The sequence below is a fragment of the Cyprinus carpio genome, chromosome A9 (genome assembly GCF_018340385.1).
Source record: "Cyprinus carpio isolate SPL01 chromosome A9, ASM1834038v1, whole genome shotgun sequence".
Lineage (NCBI taxonomy): Eukaryota > Metazoa > Chordata > Actinopteri > Cypriniformes > Cyprinidae > Cyprinus > Cyprinus carpio.
In genome coordinates this window covers 18,492,100-18,510,783 of record NC_056580.1, presented here as the reverse complement: position 1 = coordinate 18,510,783, position 18,684 = coordinate 18,492,100, and the positions used below count along the sequence as shown (strand labels likewise).

At 36.8% G+C, this 18,684-nt stretch overlaps 1 protein-coding gene across 1 annotated transcript in view; it reads right to left on the bottom strand.

Moving 5' to 3' along the window:
• The window catches only part of LOC109095999 (inactive phospholipase C-like protein 1), a 56,032-nt gene extending 43,124 nt beyond the window's left edge, over nucleotides 1-12,908 (bottom strand). The window contains exon 1 of the mRNA XM_042763897.1: nucleotides 12,172-12,908. Coding sequence (XP_042619831.1) covers nucleotides 12,172-12,346 — 175 coding nt within the window. The 5' untranslated portion in view covers nucleotides 12,347-12,908. The remainder of the gene's footprint in view (nucleotides 1-12,171) is intronic.
• Nucleotides 12,909-18,684: the final 5,776 nt, after the last annotated feature.

Here is an 18,684-nt window from a genome sequence, read left to right as displayed (position 1 = left end):
GATTTATTTCACATTCCATTCAAAAAGTGAAACTTGTATATTATATTCATTCATTACACACAGACTGATATATTTCAAATGTTTATTTCTTTTAATGTTGATGATTATAACTGAGAACTAAGGAAAATCCCAAATTCAGTATCTCAGAAAATTAGAATATTACTTCTAGCAACACAAAGAAAGGATTTTTAGAAATCTTGGCCAACTGATATGAGTATGAACATGAAAAGAGCATGAGCATATGAGCATGTACAGCACTCAATACTTAGTTGGGGCTCCTTTTGCCTGAATTACTGCAGCAATGCGGCATGGCATAGAGTCGATCAGTCTGTGGCAGTGCTCAGGTGTTATGAGAGCCCAGGTTGCTCTGATAGTGGCCTTCAGCTCTTCTGCATTCTTGGGTCTGGCATATCGCATCTTCCTCTTCCAAATACCCCATAGATTTTCTATGGGGTTAAGGTTAGGCGAGTTTGCTGGCCAATTAAGAACAGGGATACCATGGTCCTTAAACCAGGTACTGGTAGCTTTGGCACTGTGTGCAGGTGCCAAGTCCTGTTGGAAAATGAAATCTGCATCTCCATAAAGTTGCTCAGCAGCAGGAAGCATGAAGTGCTCTAAAACTTCCTGGTATATGGCTGTGTTGACCTTGGACCTCAGAAAACACAGTGGACCAACACCAGCAGATGACATGGCACCTCAAACCATCACTGACTGGAAACTTTACACTGGACCTCATGCAACATGGATGGTTTGCCTCACCTCTCTTCCTCCAGACTCTGGGACCCTGATATCCAAAGGAAATGCAAAATTTACTTTCATCAGAGAACATAACTTTGGACCACTCAGCAGCAGTCCAGTCCTCTTTGAAGCATGACACTGTCTGTTGTTCAAGAGTGGCTTGACAAGGAATGCAACAGCTGAAACCCATGTCTTGCGTACGTCTGTGCGTAGTGGTTCTTGAAGCACTGACTCCAGCTGCAGTCCACTCTTTGTGAATCTCCCCCACATTTTTGAATGGGTTTTGTTTCACAGTCCCCTCCAGGGTGCGGTTATCCCTATTGTTTGTACACTTTTTTTCTACCACATCTTTTCCTTCCCTTCGCCTCTCTATTAATGTGCTTGGACACAGAGCTCTGTTTTGCAATGACCTTTTGTGTCTTGCCCTCCTTGTCCAAGGTGTCAATGGTCGTCTTTTGGACTGTCAAGTCAGCAGTCTTCCCCATGATTGTGTAGCCTACAGAACTGGACTGAGAGACCATTTAAAGGCCTTTGTAGGTGTTTTGAGTTTTTTAGCTGATTAGAGTTTGGCACCAGGTGTCTTCATTATTGAACCTTTTCACAATATTCTAATTTTCTGAGATACTGAATTTGGGATTTTCCTTAGTTGTCAGTTATAATCATCAAAATGAAAAGAAATAAACATTTGAAATATATCAGTCGGTGTGTGTGTAATGAATGAATATAATATACAAGTTTCACTTTTTGAATGGAATTAGTGAAATAAATAAACTTTTTGATGATATTCTAATTATATGACCAGCACCTGTGTATGTGTATGTTGCTGTTTCTGTACATACTGTATATTTGTGTTTTGGTCTGCAACGCAGAGTATGTTACAGTCATTTATACTGTCCACAAAAGCTGAAGCGGCAGCTGAAGGTTTGTGTACTAATCCTGTGAAAATGCACACATTCATTCTTTTCATACTTTCTCATTGTTCATAATCACTCTGATTATGTAATTCACACTATATCTCAGGGTCAGAAATTAAACTGACAATTCTGATTTTGGTTAGTTTTTAACATTTCTAACCACATTTTTCGTTCACTAATGTTATGGTCCTGCTGAGGGAAAAAATGGTTTTAAAATGACAAATATCCTATAGGTAGTCACTCAATCAATATTGGGTCATAAAAGCTGCATGCATAACAATTTTAAATTTAAATGGATACCAAGTCACACCACATATGCAATGTCACTTACCAAAAAAATTACAGCTAAAAATATCTCAGCCACTTAGATTCACTGCAATTTATGGTGTTTTACAATTAGCAGGAAACTAGGGCATTTCTTTTAGCTTAATACAAAAAGTTAATTTCTGACAATGCTGTATACCTTTGACAACATTGAGATGGGCTTCATACTCTAAGGATAAAAATTGTTCTAACAAAATTACAAGTGTGAAAAACTTAACCCAAAATTTGTGGCTTTAACCTAACATTAAACCATGATAGTGGACACAGTCTGAATTTGAGCCTGAAAAGCCAGATTTGGTCAAGTTCAATTAAATTATCAAGAGTCAAAGATCCCCAAGGGAAATGTTATGGTCAAAACAATGGAGGTTTGTCACAGTTTCATTCAGAGTATTTCAAATTTCATCACTGAATAAAACACAGATTTGCCTATATATCATTATCAAACATTTTTGGATATAAAATAAACATATGACTAAGATATTTTGTACATACATTTTGTCTTTGGGAAACAGATCATTTTTTCCCTAACAGTTCCATTGACACACATCTCATATCCTTTGAAAACCACTACAAATCAATATCAACAATCGCTCAGAATGTAAAGTCGTCAATGTGCCTCTCATAGGAGTGTTCTTGGACAGCAGGGAGTGTGCTGAGATGGAGATAAGGTAAAAAAGATGAAAAGATAAAAAGGGAGAGACACAGAGAGCTGAAAAGCTGATATTTCCCATTTATTACTATGGAAGCTGCCCAACCTGCCTTTTTTGAGAGTCAAGGATAATAATAATAATTATAATAATTCCTTACATTTATATAGCGCTTTTCTGGGCACTTTACATAGAAGGGGTAAATGTAAAGCTCACAGGGTCTTGTATGTAAAGGATCACAGGGTCTTTACATAGAAGGTGGTAATGTAAAGCTCACAGGGTCCTTAATGTAAAGCATCAAGGGGTTACTGGCACTGTAATTCCTGGTGCAGCACAAGAAGTGCCTACTCTGTGACTGCCAATCATCAGTGATTGAGAAAATGAAATGTGAAAGTGAACGAATGAATTTCAGCCAAAACAACAAAAGAACAAATTATGGAAAAATGAGGGGAGAACAACTGCCTGAAGACTAAAAATTGCCAATTGAAAATCAGACATGCATGTGGATAGTGGCATTATGGATAATCAGATATAATAGTCAACAAAGTTTTGTTTTGGATACAAGAACTGATTTGGTTCGGTTTGAGGTTTCAAACTGAAGGAATCTGGAAAGACATGGAAAACATTTGAGACCAAAAAGATACTTTTAATAAGTGTGATTACAATAGAATTCAAGCATGGTTGTACTTTTTTCTACCCGAATCTTCCATCTGTTTTACCGTCATTTAATTATATTGTCAGCTCCCCTGGCTAAAAAGACAATGGCTAGCTTTAAATTCACAAACTTAAACAAAGCAACTGAAAATTTCACATTTAGGTCATTTAACAACCTGTTTCCTCCATCTGCTCACCTTAAAAGGAATATTCCAGGATAAATGCAACCATTCTGTGGCCTGTTGTTGATTACCACAGAACATTTCAACTCAATCTTCATGCGTTTATATAAACAGAGAATAGTTCACAGTAATGCACTTATAATGGAAAATGGGCAAACAGGCTCATACTTTTTTTTAAATCACTTAGATTAACATTTTCCAGTAAAATAATGCTTGTTATTTAAGCTGAAAAGTTGCTTAAACCATCAATACTTGTTTACTTAGATAAAAACAAGGAAAGCACAACATTTTGTGAAAAAAATAAAAATCCAGCACAAATATTTGCAATTTGATTTATGCACAATTCCAGAAAATCACTCTCAAGTGCTTACCAACAGCAAGCTCTTTTTTTTACATTTTTGTACAATTACTGTTAAAAACTCCCTCTCTTCCTCCCTACACCAAATAAATAAAATATGAATATGAAGTTAAATATGAACCTTACTGATAGTTTAATTTTTTCTAAATATCGTAATAATATCATAAATCATTCGTAATCGTAATAATATCAAATTCTTTTGATAATTATGAAGTGAATATTCTAAGTGCATTACTGTACACACAATTTTTGCATATTTTTACAATTTGAGGGATGAGTCCGTGATAATCCAGATCATGCCAAAGATTGCATTTAACCTGGAATATTCCTTTTCAAATGCTCTAATGCCTGCCTCAAGCTGTCAACCTTCACTTCCTCTCATTTCCCCTCTCACTGCTACTCAGAGAAGCTGAGTGGATGAGGAGACAATTAGAAATATAATCCTGTTACAGAAACTGCATTTAGGAATCAACTCTCTCTCAGCATGCCTCTTTCGCACCACCTAAACACACGTTCTCAACTGTCAAAAAGCCATTTTTAATTGGCGGAAGTAGGCATGAAAATAAAAAATTTAAAGTAGGAAAAAGTGCTTGTGCATGTAGAATCTCTATGGCTGTTCTTATTCACGGGACAGCTTTTTTGACAGAGTGCAGATGGGTCAAACTCTACGGAACCCTTAAGAGTTTCATGTAATTCTTCCGAAGTGAAATATCACATTCAGACATTCGCGAGAGAGACACACACCAGGCCGTGCTTAAAAGAGGGGAACAAGAACATGAGTACATGTTGGGTAGACCTCAGCTGACACAGTTGTGACCACACCCCAGACTACAAAACCGCTTTCTGCATGTCAATGAATACTGAGGTGGATTGAGTCAGGCCCATCGGTTGCCATGGTAGCCCAATTGCGCGCCAGTGATTTCCATGGCAAGTTGGAGTAAAATCATCACAATTCAGAATCCAAGATCACATTCTTGCTGGTCTGCACTATATTTTCTTGAACTCATGCTACCAGCTAAACTTGCTGAAGCAATGTACAACATCTCAGACGTACAACAATCAGTTTAAATTGGTAAAGGAACATCAACTTAATGCATTTCTCTTATTAAAATACAACATATGTATTTCAATAATTAAGTAAAAAAAAAAAGCAAAAACGCATTTTACTGTAAAGCATTTAGGGGTGTGCGATAATGAAAAAAATACGACATCTTGATATTTTCTGTAAGTTTTGTCAATAATTAGACAATATTTTGCTGTGCATGTTATTGTACTAGTATTTTGACATGCCCTTATCTTGAATTTTGGGGGAATTGTAAATGTATTTTATTAGCCTCTTAGACTAAACTCTTAGACTAAACTCTAAATGTGCTCATATAGCAGTCGAGCCTACATCTGATAGTGACAAATTAAATAGTGTATGAAAAAAAAAGTGTAAGCGTGCGCTCTCTGGGTGTGTTTTTGTTTGGTTTGTGCGATATACTCGATGTCACATCACATATCATTTAAACAACAATTACGATGTTATCATAGGCGATATATTTCGCACACCCCAAAAGCATTTAGAATAAAAGTCTATGGCTTATGACATTGCACAGCACATATGTGCATAAACAGTTTCAAAAGTATAATCTCATATAAATATTACAAATGTTAACTAACATGAGATAGGTATGGCAGAATTGTGATATTATTGTATCCAATTTTTCACTTTTACATGCAATACACATGCAAGAGCTACTATAATATAATATAAATCATGTAATTTTTATTCAGTAATGATACATATTAATCAAAAGTGACAAAATACATTTATAAATGTTAATATATATATATATATATATATATATATATATATATATATATATATATATATACACACGTTTCAAATAAATTATATTCTTTTAAACTTTCTATTCTTCAAAGATTTCTGGAAAAAAGTGAATAAGCAGCAATAAGAAATAAACACCTAATCAGCACATTAGAATGATTTATGAAGGATTATGTGACACTGAAGACTGGAGTAATGGCAGTTGAAAATACAGCTTTGTCAACATAGGAATAAATTACATATACAAAATTATATTAAAATAGAAAACAGTTATTTTACATTGTGATGATATTTCACAATATTACTGTTTTTAGTGTATTTTCATCAAATAAATGCATATATACACCTTAATGGACCCTATGTTGAAAACTCTGTCTTTAATAAGATCAGTGGTCATCATTACAAAAAACAACAGTAATTTTTTGCTGAATTCTAGTTTGTCAAAACTCAAAACTCTTTCAAAGACCACAGATACTGAGCATTTGATGAGCATGTCATCCAGTATTCTGAGAACATCTGTCTCTATAGGGTCTATAGAGACTTTGTGCCTTGTGTGCCAGGCCCGGGGAGGGCTGGGAAACCTCTATGACAAACTGCAGACTGGAATAGCAGTGTAAATTTCACCCTGACAGGGTAAGAACTTCACCCAAGATGTGCATACACAACAATGCAAAGAACCTGAACAGATAATTATCCTTTGTGAGTCATATCCTCCCTCATTTGTTTACCATGCATCACCAAAGACGGCATGTTTGTGAGCATGTCTCAGTGTGTTGGCCCTGAACTTCTAACAGTAGCCAAACATCCCCCCACAACCAGAGATCACTTTCCTCTGGGCTGTGGTCTACCAAGGGAGCAGTTATAATTCGGCTGCTCTCAGCTGATCGGCCACATGCTCAACTCCACCCTATAGTAAAAAGTGCACTAGTGACGAAATTTGCCAACCATTTCAACACTACTCACTCTAATTCAACTTACTCATATTTTCATATCATATGATCTGTTGTACTGTACTTCCTGTCTACGCCTAAGCACGCATGGCTTTCCCTTGCACCGCTGTTCAGTCACACTTCTGCCTTTCCTCCATCCCCTAAAGTCCCTTTTTTGGATATTGTTGTCATCGTAATGGGCACATATAGTGAACTGCTGATATCAGACATCAGATATCAGATCACAAGTAAAAGCATGCACCAGACAAGCAAAACATCAGTTACGGGTTGGGTGCTACTAAACAGGAAACTATAAACAGACAGTTCCTTCAGCTCTCGCACTCCTTCACTCAGAACTTCTCTCACTCACCCTTTCTGTATTTCCCCAACTTATTTGCATTCTAGCTATCTCCACACTGACGGGTGATGATAACCGTAAAATGCTATTTGAAGGCTGACACAACAACCAAGGTGCAGCTAGATTAAAAGTTTGGGGAATGAGGTTTAAACTTTATAAAATTCTACAACTTTTGGCAACTTGTCTAAATAGAAGGTTTGTCATTAATTTGCCCTTTCTTCACAAGTCTTGACTCACACAAAGTGGCCAAACAAGGCAAAAATGCTGTCCAGTTTTCACCTGGCACTGAAAAGCAAGGAAATGTTATGAACAAAAAACAATAATAATGAGACAAGTCTTCTGGATGCAGGCACCTGAGGAAAGGAAGCAGAGCCAAATTCTTTGAAATATGCACAGGAAAAGGGCTATGAAAATGTCAAAATTTGCATCCTCTGATAAAAAACTTTGTATACTTCCCCACACAGACAGTCATAAAACACCTTTAGTGGTCGCTGTACCCATCTAGTTTTCTAAGCAGATTTGGATCATAAACCAACTTTATAATACAGAGTAGACACATAAATATACACTAGTAGTGTTGTCAAAAGTACCGATGTCAGTACCAGTCAGTACTGAAATTTTAAAAATGTGCTGATGCCAGCATTTCCCACTCGCATTGTTGAGCGTATTCTTAAACAGCTCTGATTGGCTGTTGTGTTCATGCTCTTCACCGAGTGCGTACACAGATACACACGGAAGCATTTGAAAGCCATGTCTATCAGCAGATCCCTTATATATCTGCTCACAGACAAATCCGCTTGACAGACGTGGCTTTCAAACGCTCTCGTGTGTATCTGTGTAAGCGCTCAGTGAAGAGCATGAAGTGATGATCATTGTAGCCAATCACAGACATATCTGTAGAGCACGAGGACACAATGACATCAGTACTTTTGACAACACTACACAATAGGCTGCTGATCACAAGTGAGGCCCCAGAGGCTTAGATGACCGCTTGTGTCAGATAGGAAGGATAACGGCGATCGGAGGTCTGTGACACCAGTAGCTGAGTGACACTAGAGGACAGAGGTCCCAGTCTGCCTTCAGGACACAGACAAACACTCATACGCAGGCCCACTTAACCACAAAGTTAGTCACACAGTGTCAAAGCAGCTACATTGTCATTGCTCTTGCCCAGCAGCCAGTGACGCTTTCTAAACAATCACTGTCCAGAACAGAGTGCAACGCTGCAGAACAAAGTTTACTGTGATCAAAAGATGAAAAAGCATGTCATATTACTAAATTGATTAAAAAAAAAAAAAGAAGAAGAAGAAGAAGAAGAAGAATGGATCCTAGGAAAGGGCCTGGGAGTTTCTTCACAGCAAATGTTTAATATCATAATATAATTTAGATTTTGGTCCAATTTTGCTTTGATAAAAAAAATACATTCAACAATTAAAAATCTGTCAGTTTACTCACCCTCAAGTTTGAAATCTTCGATCCACTCCCCATTTATTTTATTTACACTGAAAAGAATGACCAGTAGATTCTTCAAAATCTTTTGTGTTCTATTGAAGAAAGAAAGTCATACAGGTTTGGAAAAACATGAGAGGAAGTGATGACAGTTTTCATTTTTTGATGAACCAATCTTTAATGAGTAAGATTAGATATTGTTTTGTCTGCATGAGAACATTGAGGGGAGAGAGACAGCTAAAGAAACATAGGGTGGAAAGGAAGTGGGACAGAGATTGGCAGAGAATGGCAAAGTAGAAAGAAAAGGGTATCCTGAATTACAGCAAATAAGGCGAAATGTGAGGTAGATATTGTGTGGAACATTGTAAAACTGTACTAAGCTGTGGTTAGACAGCACTGATTAAATGGAAAGTGCTCATGAGGCTGAAAAAACAAGTTAGGTGTTCCCCAGGGTTCTGTACTCCGGCTTCCCCAAGTTTGTTTTTCTGCTCAACCTAAAGCTCACTGTCAAAACTCTCTAAATTTGCAAAGTGGTTTCCTATTACCTCATGAAAATCATATCAAAAAACAGTGGCATTAACTATTTGAGTAACTGTTAATCTTTACTAAAGATGCACTTTTGTGAAATTTTACAGAATCTGAATATTTGTGCTCTTCAATTTCTTTCATACTGTCACTTAGGCCTTTAGAGTGCAAACAACATATTTCACAGGTCTTCATGACTTATATCATTTCTTTTTTCCATTTTTACTGAAATATTTCAACCTAATAAATAACAGGTTACTTTACAAAATGTAATTGTGCATTAAACTTACATCAAAAAGGAAATCTATACTCTCAAAGATCTGGAAAATCTTTGATTTCAAGAGCCAACAAAACATTTAAGTTTTCAATAATTAAGTACAAAAAAAAAAAATAACATTTTGCATTCACTTATGTATGTTTTGGAACAGATACTTTGACTTACACGGAGTAAAATTTTGACACAGTACACATATTCCTTCTTAAAGGGATACTCCACTCCAAAATGAAAATTTTGTCATTAATCACTTACCCCCATGTCAGTAGTCTACTTGGCAGTCTATGGGACAGTCACAAGTCTCTTGGTTTTCATCCAAAATATCTTAAATTGTGTTCCGAAGACGAACAAAGCTTTTACTGGTTTGGAACAACATGGGGGTAAGTGATTAATGAAAAAATTTTAATTTTGGGGTGGAGTATCCCTTTAAAACCTCTTCCATTTATTCCATCCACATACAATAAAATGTACTTAGGCCTACAATTTATTTTATTCATGAGAACGCAAGTACCTTCACAACCAGCAAGTCAACAAGTGGCTATAATCCAGATCATCTCCTGAGCACCACACTTACACACTGTCAACAAATGCAAACTCTTAACCATGTTAGAAGTCCAAGGACACATACTGCAAATGAATCTGGGATAGTCAGGACTCAGAACTGAAAATCAATTCGATTTTACTATCATCTCGGTCAAGAACATAGAGGCATGGGGGAAAGGTTAGGTCACTGGATGCTCAGGGATGCAGTAGGATCAAAATCATTTGCCTATTAAACTGAAGTGTGGTGCTCTTGTGCATGCACAACTGCACAGGGGGAGCTCTGTAGATATCAGGCAAGCAACAAGTTCTCAAGTCTGTATTAAATAGTTGTAAGCTACAAGTTCTGCATCCATTTAAAAAACAATAATGGCTCTGGACATTGTCTTGGAGGGCTACGCACTTTGGCTGAGGACAGGGAACATTACTCACATTCTGGACCTCAAACAAACTGAACCAAGAACCCAGGTTGGGATGAGTCACATGAATGCTGCCTCCTCTCTCCGTTCTATCGACAGTGCCTGTCACTGACATCATCCGCATCTTTGCCATCTGTCAATTACCCTATGCCACTTCCTGCTCATTTGAACTAAGACAGCCTATTGGAGCACTGAAAGTACTGAACTTGGTTACGGGCAGCACCCAAATATGGTTCACAGTCTCAGCAGCACCAGCTTCTCGGGAGGATGCAAAATCTAAACAAGAGAACGTCACAAATAAAGTTTCAAAAGTTTTAATTACAGCCATGCAAACAGAAAGAGCTGTTAACATTTTACATCACATTGCAACAACAGTAACTAGCAAGTGCTGTGTTTTATATAAATCCTATATGTACAGTGTCTAATAACTAGACACCCCTCATAGTCACTGGCCTCGCGGTCTTGCTCTGTAATCCTTCCTAACTAAGAAAGCTGAAGATAATTGTCTGACCTTCACTGCAAAGCACTGATGTAGAGTCATTGCTGCATTACTCCGTAACACTAAATCAATGATTGTCTAAAGCATTAGTAAACCCAAGACCCAAAGGGAATTTGTGTGTTTCAAACATGTCGGGCTATTAATCTGACCTCTTGACATGCCCTTTTCTTCCGAAATACTTAAGCACAGAGAAAGTTAGTAATTATGGGTACAGGTATCCCATTTCATTCATCTCTTTGAAGTCATAGTCTATGCTTTATTATTGTAAAATGGAATTGTTCCAGGTCAACCTTTAGGTCACAATGGCCTTGCTGTTTACATACTATAACAACCATGCTGTGGAAAATGGCCTCTGGCTATTTAAATTTTACTGCATTTTGTGCTAAACGGGACTAAAATGCTCCCATCCAAGAAAAAGAGTCCAAATATCTATGGTTATGTTAATTAGTGACTAGTTTAATGACATACAAAATCATACCTGATCTGTAAAACCCAATGTTTTTGACCCTATGTGGATAACAGATAATAAAACAGCATTTAAAAATATATAGGTTTATAATAACACTAATATATATCAAAATCAAAATCCCACTACAAGCACGATAGCCTTTCTCTTGTGATTAAATTTCTACTGTCTGGTGATTTCACAGTTGAGGATGTGTGAATCCAGCAGGTAATCTGTGCAATATCAATTCATGGGTTCAACTTCAAGGACTTAAGGCACAACGGAAAGATCTGTAATGCTGACCAATGACCTCAAAGTTATATTTATGTATATAATGTACTGAACACAATTTCAATTCATAAGGAATGTGAATAACATAATGCTGGAGTGATGGTTACATCAATGGTTCTAAACCAGGTTGCGGAAGTTCTAAACCCAAAATGGGACACAGGTCTGTTCTTGGTTGCAGATACCAAGTTGGGGGGGGGGGGCAATGCAAAGAGCGAATAATAAAATTTGATTAACCATACAATTCAAAGTATTTCTAAAATCTTGATAACAAATCTGTATGTTCAGTCAAACTTTTGCTTTGTGTTTATCAGATTCTGGCCAGGTGTAAAACGGACAGCTACCCTCATTCTCAAATCATAATATGAAAATCTTTTAATGTTTGATTTTAAGAAAAATTATGATTCCATTTATTACAGACAGTTATGGTAGAGTGTTGGGTTGCCACATATGGGTCCTAAAGCAAAGCCAGTTGAGACTCGGCTGCTACACCCTGGTGCATCCTGTAATCTAGGCTGGTAACTGGTTGTAGGTTCAAACCACACAAGGATCCATAAAGTACCACAACTGTGTCCTTGATCAAGTCACAAACCCTCAAGCATCTCGGTGAGAACTGAACGTGTCATAACCTATATGAATTGCAAGGACACAGGCTGTTGTTTAGTCTGCGCGGTGACGGGCGATCGCACTCTATTCCACAATCTGAATTCTTCTTACAGTTTCGTTTGAAAAAACAAGATTGAGTACGATTCACACTACCAAACTCTTGACAACTCACAGGTGTGTTTCTGCTATTACCTTAATGATGCTGCTCCTCCTCGGCGCCGTTTTCACCGACTCTAGGAGAGCCGCCTCGTCGCGCTCCACCAGCGGCACGATGACTCCACTCCGCCGGCCTGATCGAATCGCTCTCGGTGGGATGAAGTCCGGAGCTCCATCCCCGCACACCCCGTCCTCGTAAGACTCCGACATCTCCAGGATTAGTTGGTTAGGAAATCAATATAATTTTACTATATATTTGGACCCAAGAACATCCACATCCAATTCTTAATATGGGTCTTTGGGTATCTCCGGTAGTCCAATGTTTAACTTAACTGCGCAGATTCTACGGCAGGTTGAGAATGGATCTCGTTCCTTGAGCCCATCCTAAAGCAACTTTTGCCAATCACACAGCTCGATGAAGAAATGATATGTATAATAAATTGCGCATGAATCATTCTCTTGCGCAAGAGGACACTTGCATCACCGTGCAACAAGTTAAAAACCACCGCCGGTTCCTAACTTCTCTCACTGATCCGGCGCGCGTCAAACAATCTGTATCTAACACGTGCAAAAATGCGTATCTGTTCACAGATATGCAGGAGAGCGGAGGGATTGCGGGTCACCAAATACTATCGGGCATCAAAACAACCCCAAATGTGCGCGTTCTGTTTCAGCATGATGGAAAAGAGACGCCGGAGTGCTGGTTGTGGACGTGGTTCGGCTCATCTCACGGTGTTGTTTAGTTAGACAAGCATGAGAGACGCCACTGACACTGGCTCAACCTCTTAGATCCGCTAAGCCCGCCCCTCGCGTCCGTAAGGTCGTGATTGACGGGTGTAGTGACCAATCTGACATTCTCAATTTTCACAAACTTTAAACCCTCGTCTTTCAAAGAGGAGGAGCCAATGCGTATGAGCTTCAAGAACGTTACTCATTTGAGTTTACCAGATGTTTGGAAGAAAAGAAGCTTGGGGTATCACTTTTCCGAAAGTGTGGTTTGTCCGGTTCAATTCAAAATAGAGTAAGACATGTTTAAGTTCAACAAACCTCCTGAGTTGTTTTTATGTGATTTTTTCCAAAATCTTGAAAGAAAAAAAATGTATCCAGATATAAATTAGACTAAACAGCAGGGTTATTATATTTACCCAAAAATAAAACCATAAAAAAATCCATTACTTGAAATAAATTCTGAGGTTTTGTAGTAAATTCTGTAATTTTGTAATTCTGTAATTGCATGCTTAATCTTCATAAATATATATATATATGTATATATATATATATATATATATATATACACACACACACACACACACACACACACAACTTATTTTAATTTATGTATAAAGAATTTTTCAAGAATAGATGTGATAATCATAATACTGGCAGTCTCTGAGTCTGTAAAGGTTAAAATGTGATTTTATTATTTGTCAATCACAGTCCCTGACAAAATAAGTCTCTTTCAAAAGTCCATACAGCAGCTATAGCAGGCTTTGCTATATGAATATTTTCCACTATTAGATGTTGCCTATTTGTTGAAGACCGATGGCATAACCACACTGACATGAGGCCTTTAACACTTAAATGAGGAATGTAATCCTAAATGATATCTGGACTGTCCTCTGTGTGCCTGATGTGTGTGTAGAACACATGACAAAGGCATGTGAATATGGTTCATAAGACTCACAGAGAAATGTAAATGTAAAAAAACATTGTGAAGACCTTGTGATGAGCCAAGTGCTCATGAGGGCTTGCTCGAGATGTGAGTCCTCTGTGAGAAGTAGACAGAACCCGAGGGTTATTAGCATAGGGCTAAGAACTCTAACACCTCTCTGCAGCTTTTTCCCTTGCGTCAGGTTGTCATGGTTAAACTAAACCCTCTCTATGGAAGGGTGTCATTAAAATGAGCTCTAATATGCACTTTAAGACTGATTAGTGTTTTAATTTCATACTTTACTTTTCCACACCTTAAATGTTTAGCACACTGGGTGGCAAAGGAGAGTTATGAAATGGAAACGTTAAGAAATACAAGTGTGTAAAAATGGAGTTTGTTTTAGTCAGCCTGTTCAGCCAGAAGTAGTCAGTTGGTGTAAGATGTTGAATATGTGTGTGTCTGAGTTAACCGTTTATGAGGCAAAGAGGTTTGAAAACTCAATCTTCCCATTTCAAAGCAAGTTTACACCCAGCTGCACAACTTTTTCCACATTCTATTTATGTTACCTCTTAGAAAACGTGGCCGTGTCCATTTAATATGAATTAGCCTACTGAGCAATATATGTAGTATTTCTGTGAAAAAAAAAAAAGTTTAATATTCTCAATCAGCTACAAAGATTATGTTCAGTATCTGTTTTTCTGTCATTTGTTTACATTTTAGAACCAGGTTAACACTTAACACAGCAAAATGATATGAATAAGGTTAGATTTATGTCCACTATAATAACTGAAATGTATGTGCATGCGTATCTTAAAATATGCAAAAACATACAGCAGTATTCACGGAAGTGTGATCATAAATAATTTTGACTAAGAACTAGCCCTTTAGTGTATGCGTGAAGTACTACAACAATTTAAGAACATTAACATTAACTACAGCAGCCTACATCAAATGTCAGTAAGAAAATTTAACAAATACAGAGTTTATTTTGAAAATATGGCTCATCTTATATGCTTCTGTGATTTAGGATCAGGATCCTTAAATAAATTGTATTCCAGTAGCTGTCTTGTAAACTATGTTTAAATGTTTCAGTGTTTCTACTTTATGTAAGTGAATTGTGGGTAGTCTAATACACTTGTTATGTATTAGAGTGTGAGAGGTGACAGATGTGTGTCAGGGTCATGTTGCTCTTATCTCAGCGTCCTTCACTCCTCAGCTCTGTTTCTTTGCTCCCTGTTCATTGTAGAACAAAAAAACAGCAGGCGCAGGGAGTATTTATATCTTAAGTCCTTTATTGCGTCAGTTGTATTTTAAAAAAAAAAAAACAAATCAAATGTTCCCTGTGTTTATGAGATGTTTTGAACAAAAGTGCTCAATGCACTACACAAAAAGCTTTATAGAAGGTTGAAAAACCTTTTCTGAAGGCAACATTATCTCCTTTATCTAATCTTTATTGCGTTATTGCGTCTTATCATTTAAAATGTTTCAACACAGAATTTTAGTTTCTATCTGCACTGTTTATTTCCGTCTGTCATTTCCATCTACACTCTACATCTCTTCACATTCAAAACTGAATTGCATTTCTCGTGTTGGATCAAAGTGTTGAAAACGTTCTCAAGTGCTTCACTGAATTCAATGAAAAGAGTAGGAGCAGCTGATTACAAACTCTCACATTTTCACAAGAGGGAAGAGGCTAAAAACTTTTAATTTGCATTATAGTGTTTATAACATGTTTATAACTTATAACTTTATGACAGTCCCTGACAAAATAAGTCTCTTTCAAAAGTCCGTACAGCAGCTATAGCAGGCTTTGTAACAAATTATAACAATTATAACAAATTTAACATAACTTTATTTGAACAGGTGTTTCTAGTTGGTTTCAAGTTGTTTTATAGAATTTCCATCACTGCTTTACATGGTCAAAGTGAAATAATAAAATTATTCATATGAATTATGGTTTGGGACTGAAAAACGACTACTACATCCCATTCTTTAATAAAGTAATTATTAAATATTACAAATGTTATTTTAATAATTATATAATAAAAATGAAATAAAAAATGCTAAGTAAACATTTTCAAAAAAATAGATTTGTATATATGCATACATACATATACACACACATACACATACACACATATTATTTTTTTATTATTATTATTATTAATAATGATTGAGTTTAATTATTTATCAAGGTCAGAGCACCACTCTCTGGTAAATGTGTCATCTAACTGACCAGGATGAGTGGCGAAAGATCCACAACAAATTCTATTACACAATGAGATGAGTGAAAATTCTAACAGATATGTTAGAATGACGTTTTGTACCTTTGTGTTGAACGCTAGATGGTGCTGTGTTACAAGTATTTCAGAAGAGACGCGTAACGTTCATTTACAAAACTGAATTTGCCTATTCATAAGCCCAACAGTTTTAATGGCATTTGAATTTGTATTTTCTGAATGATGATTAAGAGCTAAGCAATCTTACTTGTATTATTTCTTGGCAGATTGTTTCTCAATAGTATTAATAATATAATTAGTTTTAGAGAGAATGGGGCTGTATTTTGCAGCCACCTCAGTAGCCATGTCTGATATAGTGATTTCACTCGTGTAGCTCACTTTTGATTGACTACAACTCACAATACTACTCAGTCTCCCCTATATTTTGTAGTTCAGTCCTTTTTAATTTCATCAAAAGATGGAATAAGATACAATTCTATCACTAAATCAAACACAAATAGCTAAGTGTCCTTTTGAAATAGCCTAAATGTTGAAATCAATCCCTCCATCCATTCATTTTCAAAACCATTTTTCTCAAAACCACAGGGGCCTTCTTGTTATGAGGTGACATTTGATTCTCATCAGATATGATCTCACTGGAGCTCAGGAACAGATGAATAGGCTGCATAGAGTCCGGATTATGTGTCAGAGTGACTGATTTAGGCCAGTTTAATCTCACAGGAACAGAGGTGGGATTATAATGTGGCGTGATGTGTATAAAATGACAATGTCTGTATTCATTTTGGAATGAAAATGTGGAGACAGATGAGAAATGAATAGCGAGTGTGATTTTTGGAAAAACTAATTTGAAAATAAATAATTAGTGTAAGTGTTTAACATTTGCATACAGTTTTGTGGCAGTTTAACTACCTACCGTATGTTTGTTTCCTTCCTTCACTGTCCGTTTAAAGCAGGCATGGGTTTCCTTCCCAATGTCCTCTGGGTGTGGTCTCAGAATGACAGTGGTTTCCGGTCTAGGACCCAGACTTGGTTTTTCAGTGTTATTTCTGAGCACTGACTAAAAAGCACACAGGCAGCCAGATGTGTAACATACTGTCTGAGCCTGGCATGATAGATACAATTTGGATGTTCTTTATTTTCTGTGAAAGATTAACAAATACTATCCATATTATTCCAACTTTGGATTTAGCTCTAATAATCTATAAATGCATCAGATGTCTGTTGTCTTTCAGGGCAACCCAAGGCCACATAATCTAAAAAGAATTACAGGAAATTTGACACAAAGATGTTTTCAAAGGATCAATTTGGAAAACTATGGAAACTAATCCCTAATCATAACTATTGTGTTCTGAACGGCAAGAGCCAAAACAATAAAGCGACACACAAAGCCACTAAAATGAGCTGCTTTCAGAAATATGCCGCTTTGTGGCTGGTTAATGAGATTGTTGTTCAGCGTGGTGCTCACGGCCAGCTGGTGGGCATTGTTTTCAGCTGTAAGTTTGTCAGGTGGTACAGTAGCAAGCTACTTTGGTAGTCTCATGTTTTTTTTTGTTTTTTGTTCTGCTTTAGCCTGGGTGAAGTCTGACTCACTCACAGCTGTGTAAAAATAGAGCCACATAATAAACACATCCAATGATTTGAGTTGTGTCTCTTAGCTTTCCTCTGCTTCCCCCATTTGGAGGCCTCCTTCCTTCCTTATCTCTCTTTTGTTCTATTTTATGGACAAAATGCTATTATTGCTTATTTAACGGAAAAGGTACTATTTTTATTTTCTAGCCACAGTGGTGCATGTCTGTTTGCTCTTTAGCCATGTGCTACTTCTAAAATCCACAACCAAGATGCAGATGCCCTGTAAACACCCGTACATTAGGCCAACATTACAGCTGCCGACATACAGTAAGACCCACGTGTGACACAACTTCTCACTCCCACAAGTTTTTAGATTTCAAATAGGTAACTGAAATTATGAAAGTCATGGGTATAATATACAATGACACTTCAAAGATACACATCTGATCACTGGCTGTGTTGCTGGTTTAAGGAAGGTATAGCATAACAGCTCCGAAACTGATGGAATGGGTAAAATGAATGCCCAAGTGGTTAAGTATTTTAGACCCTCTTGCTCTTGCTTATACATATAATTTTCTACTCATCTACTCAAATTTTGTATGGCCAACAAATTTAGCTTACCACTTATTTGAACAGATGTGCTACAGATGTGCTACAGTCTTCAGTTAATGTGGTTTTAAGTCACTTTATATAATTTCCATTCCTGCATAACACTGTGCCAGAAAGTGACCTAAAAGTTATTTGCTTCATTGCTAGTTTTGGTAGGAATTTTTTGAAATGAATTATTGGCGGGGGGTGTAAAAATGACTATTACATCCCATTCTTTCATAAAACAATTATTAAAGATTAAAATGAAAATAAAGGCATTTTAATAGGTGTTACTGTTAGGGTTGTCTTTTTTCTTTTTTTCTTAATCTCCATATCTCAAAATATTAGTCTGTGTAAGAAGAATTTGAAGAAAAGTCCCAAAAACATTAGGAGTCTGTTACCAAAATAACTAAAAGTAACAACAGTAGTACATTGTCTTTCTGCTGTGTAAACATTTGGAATTTATACACGCCCCCCCCCCACCCCTCCGTTTAATATTC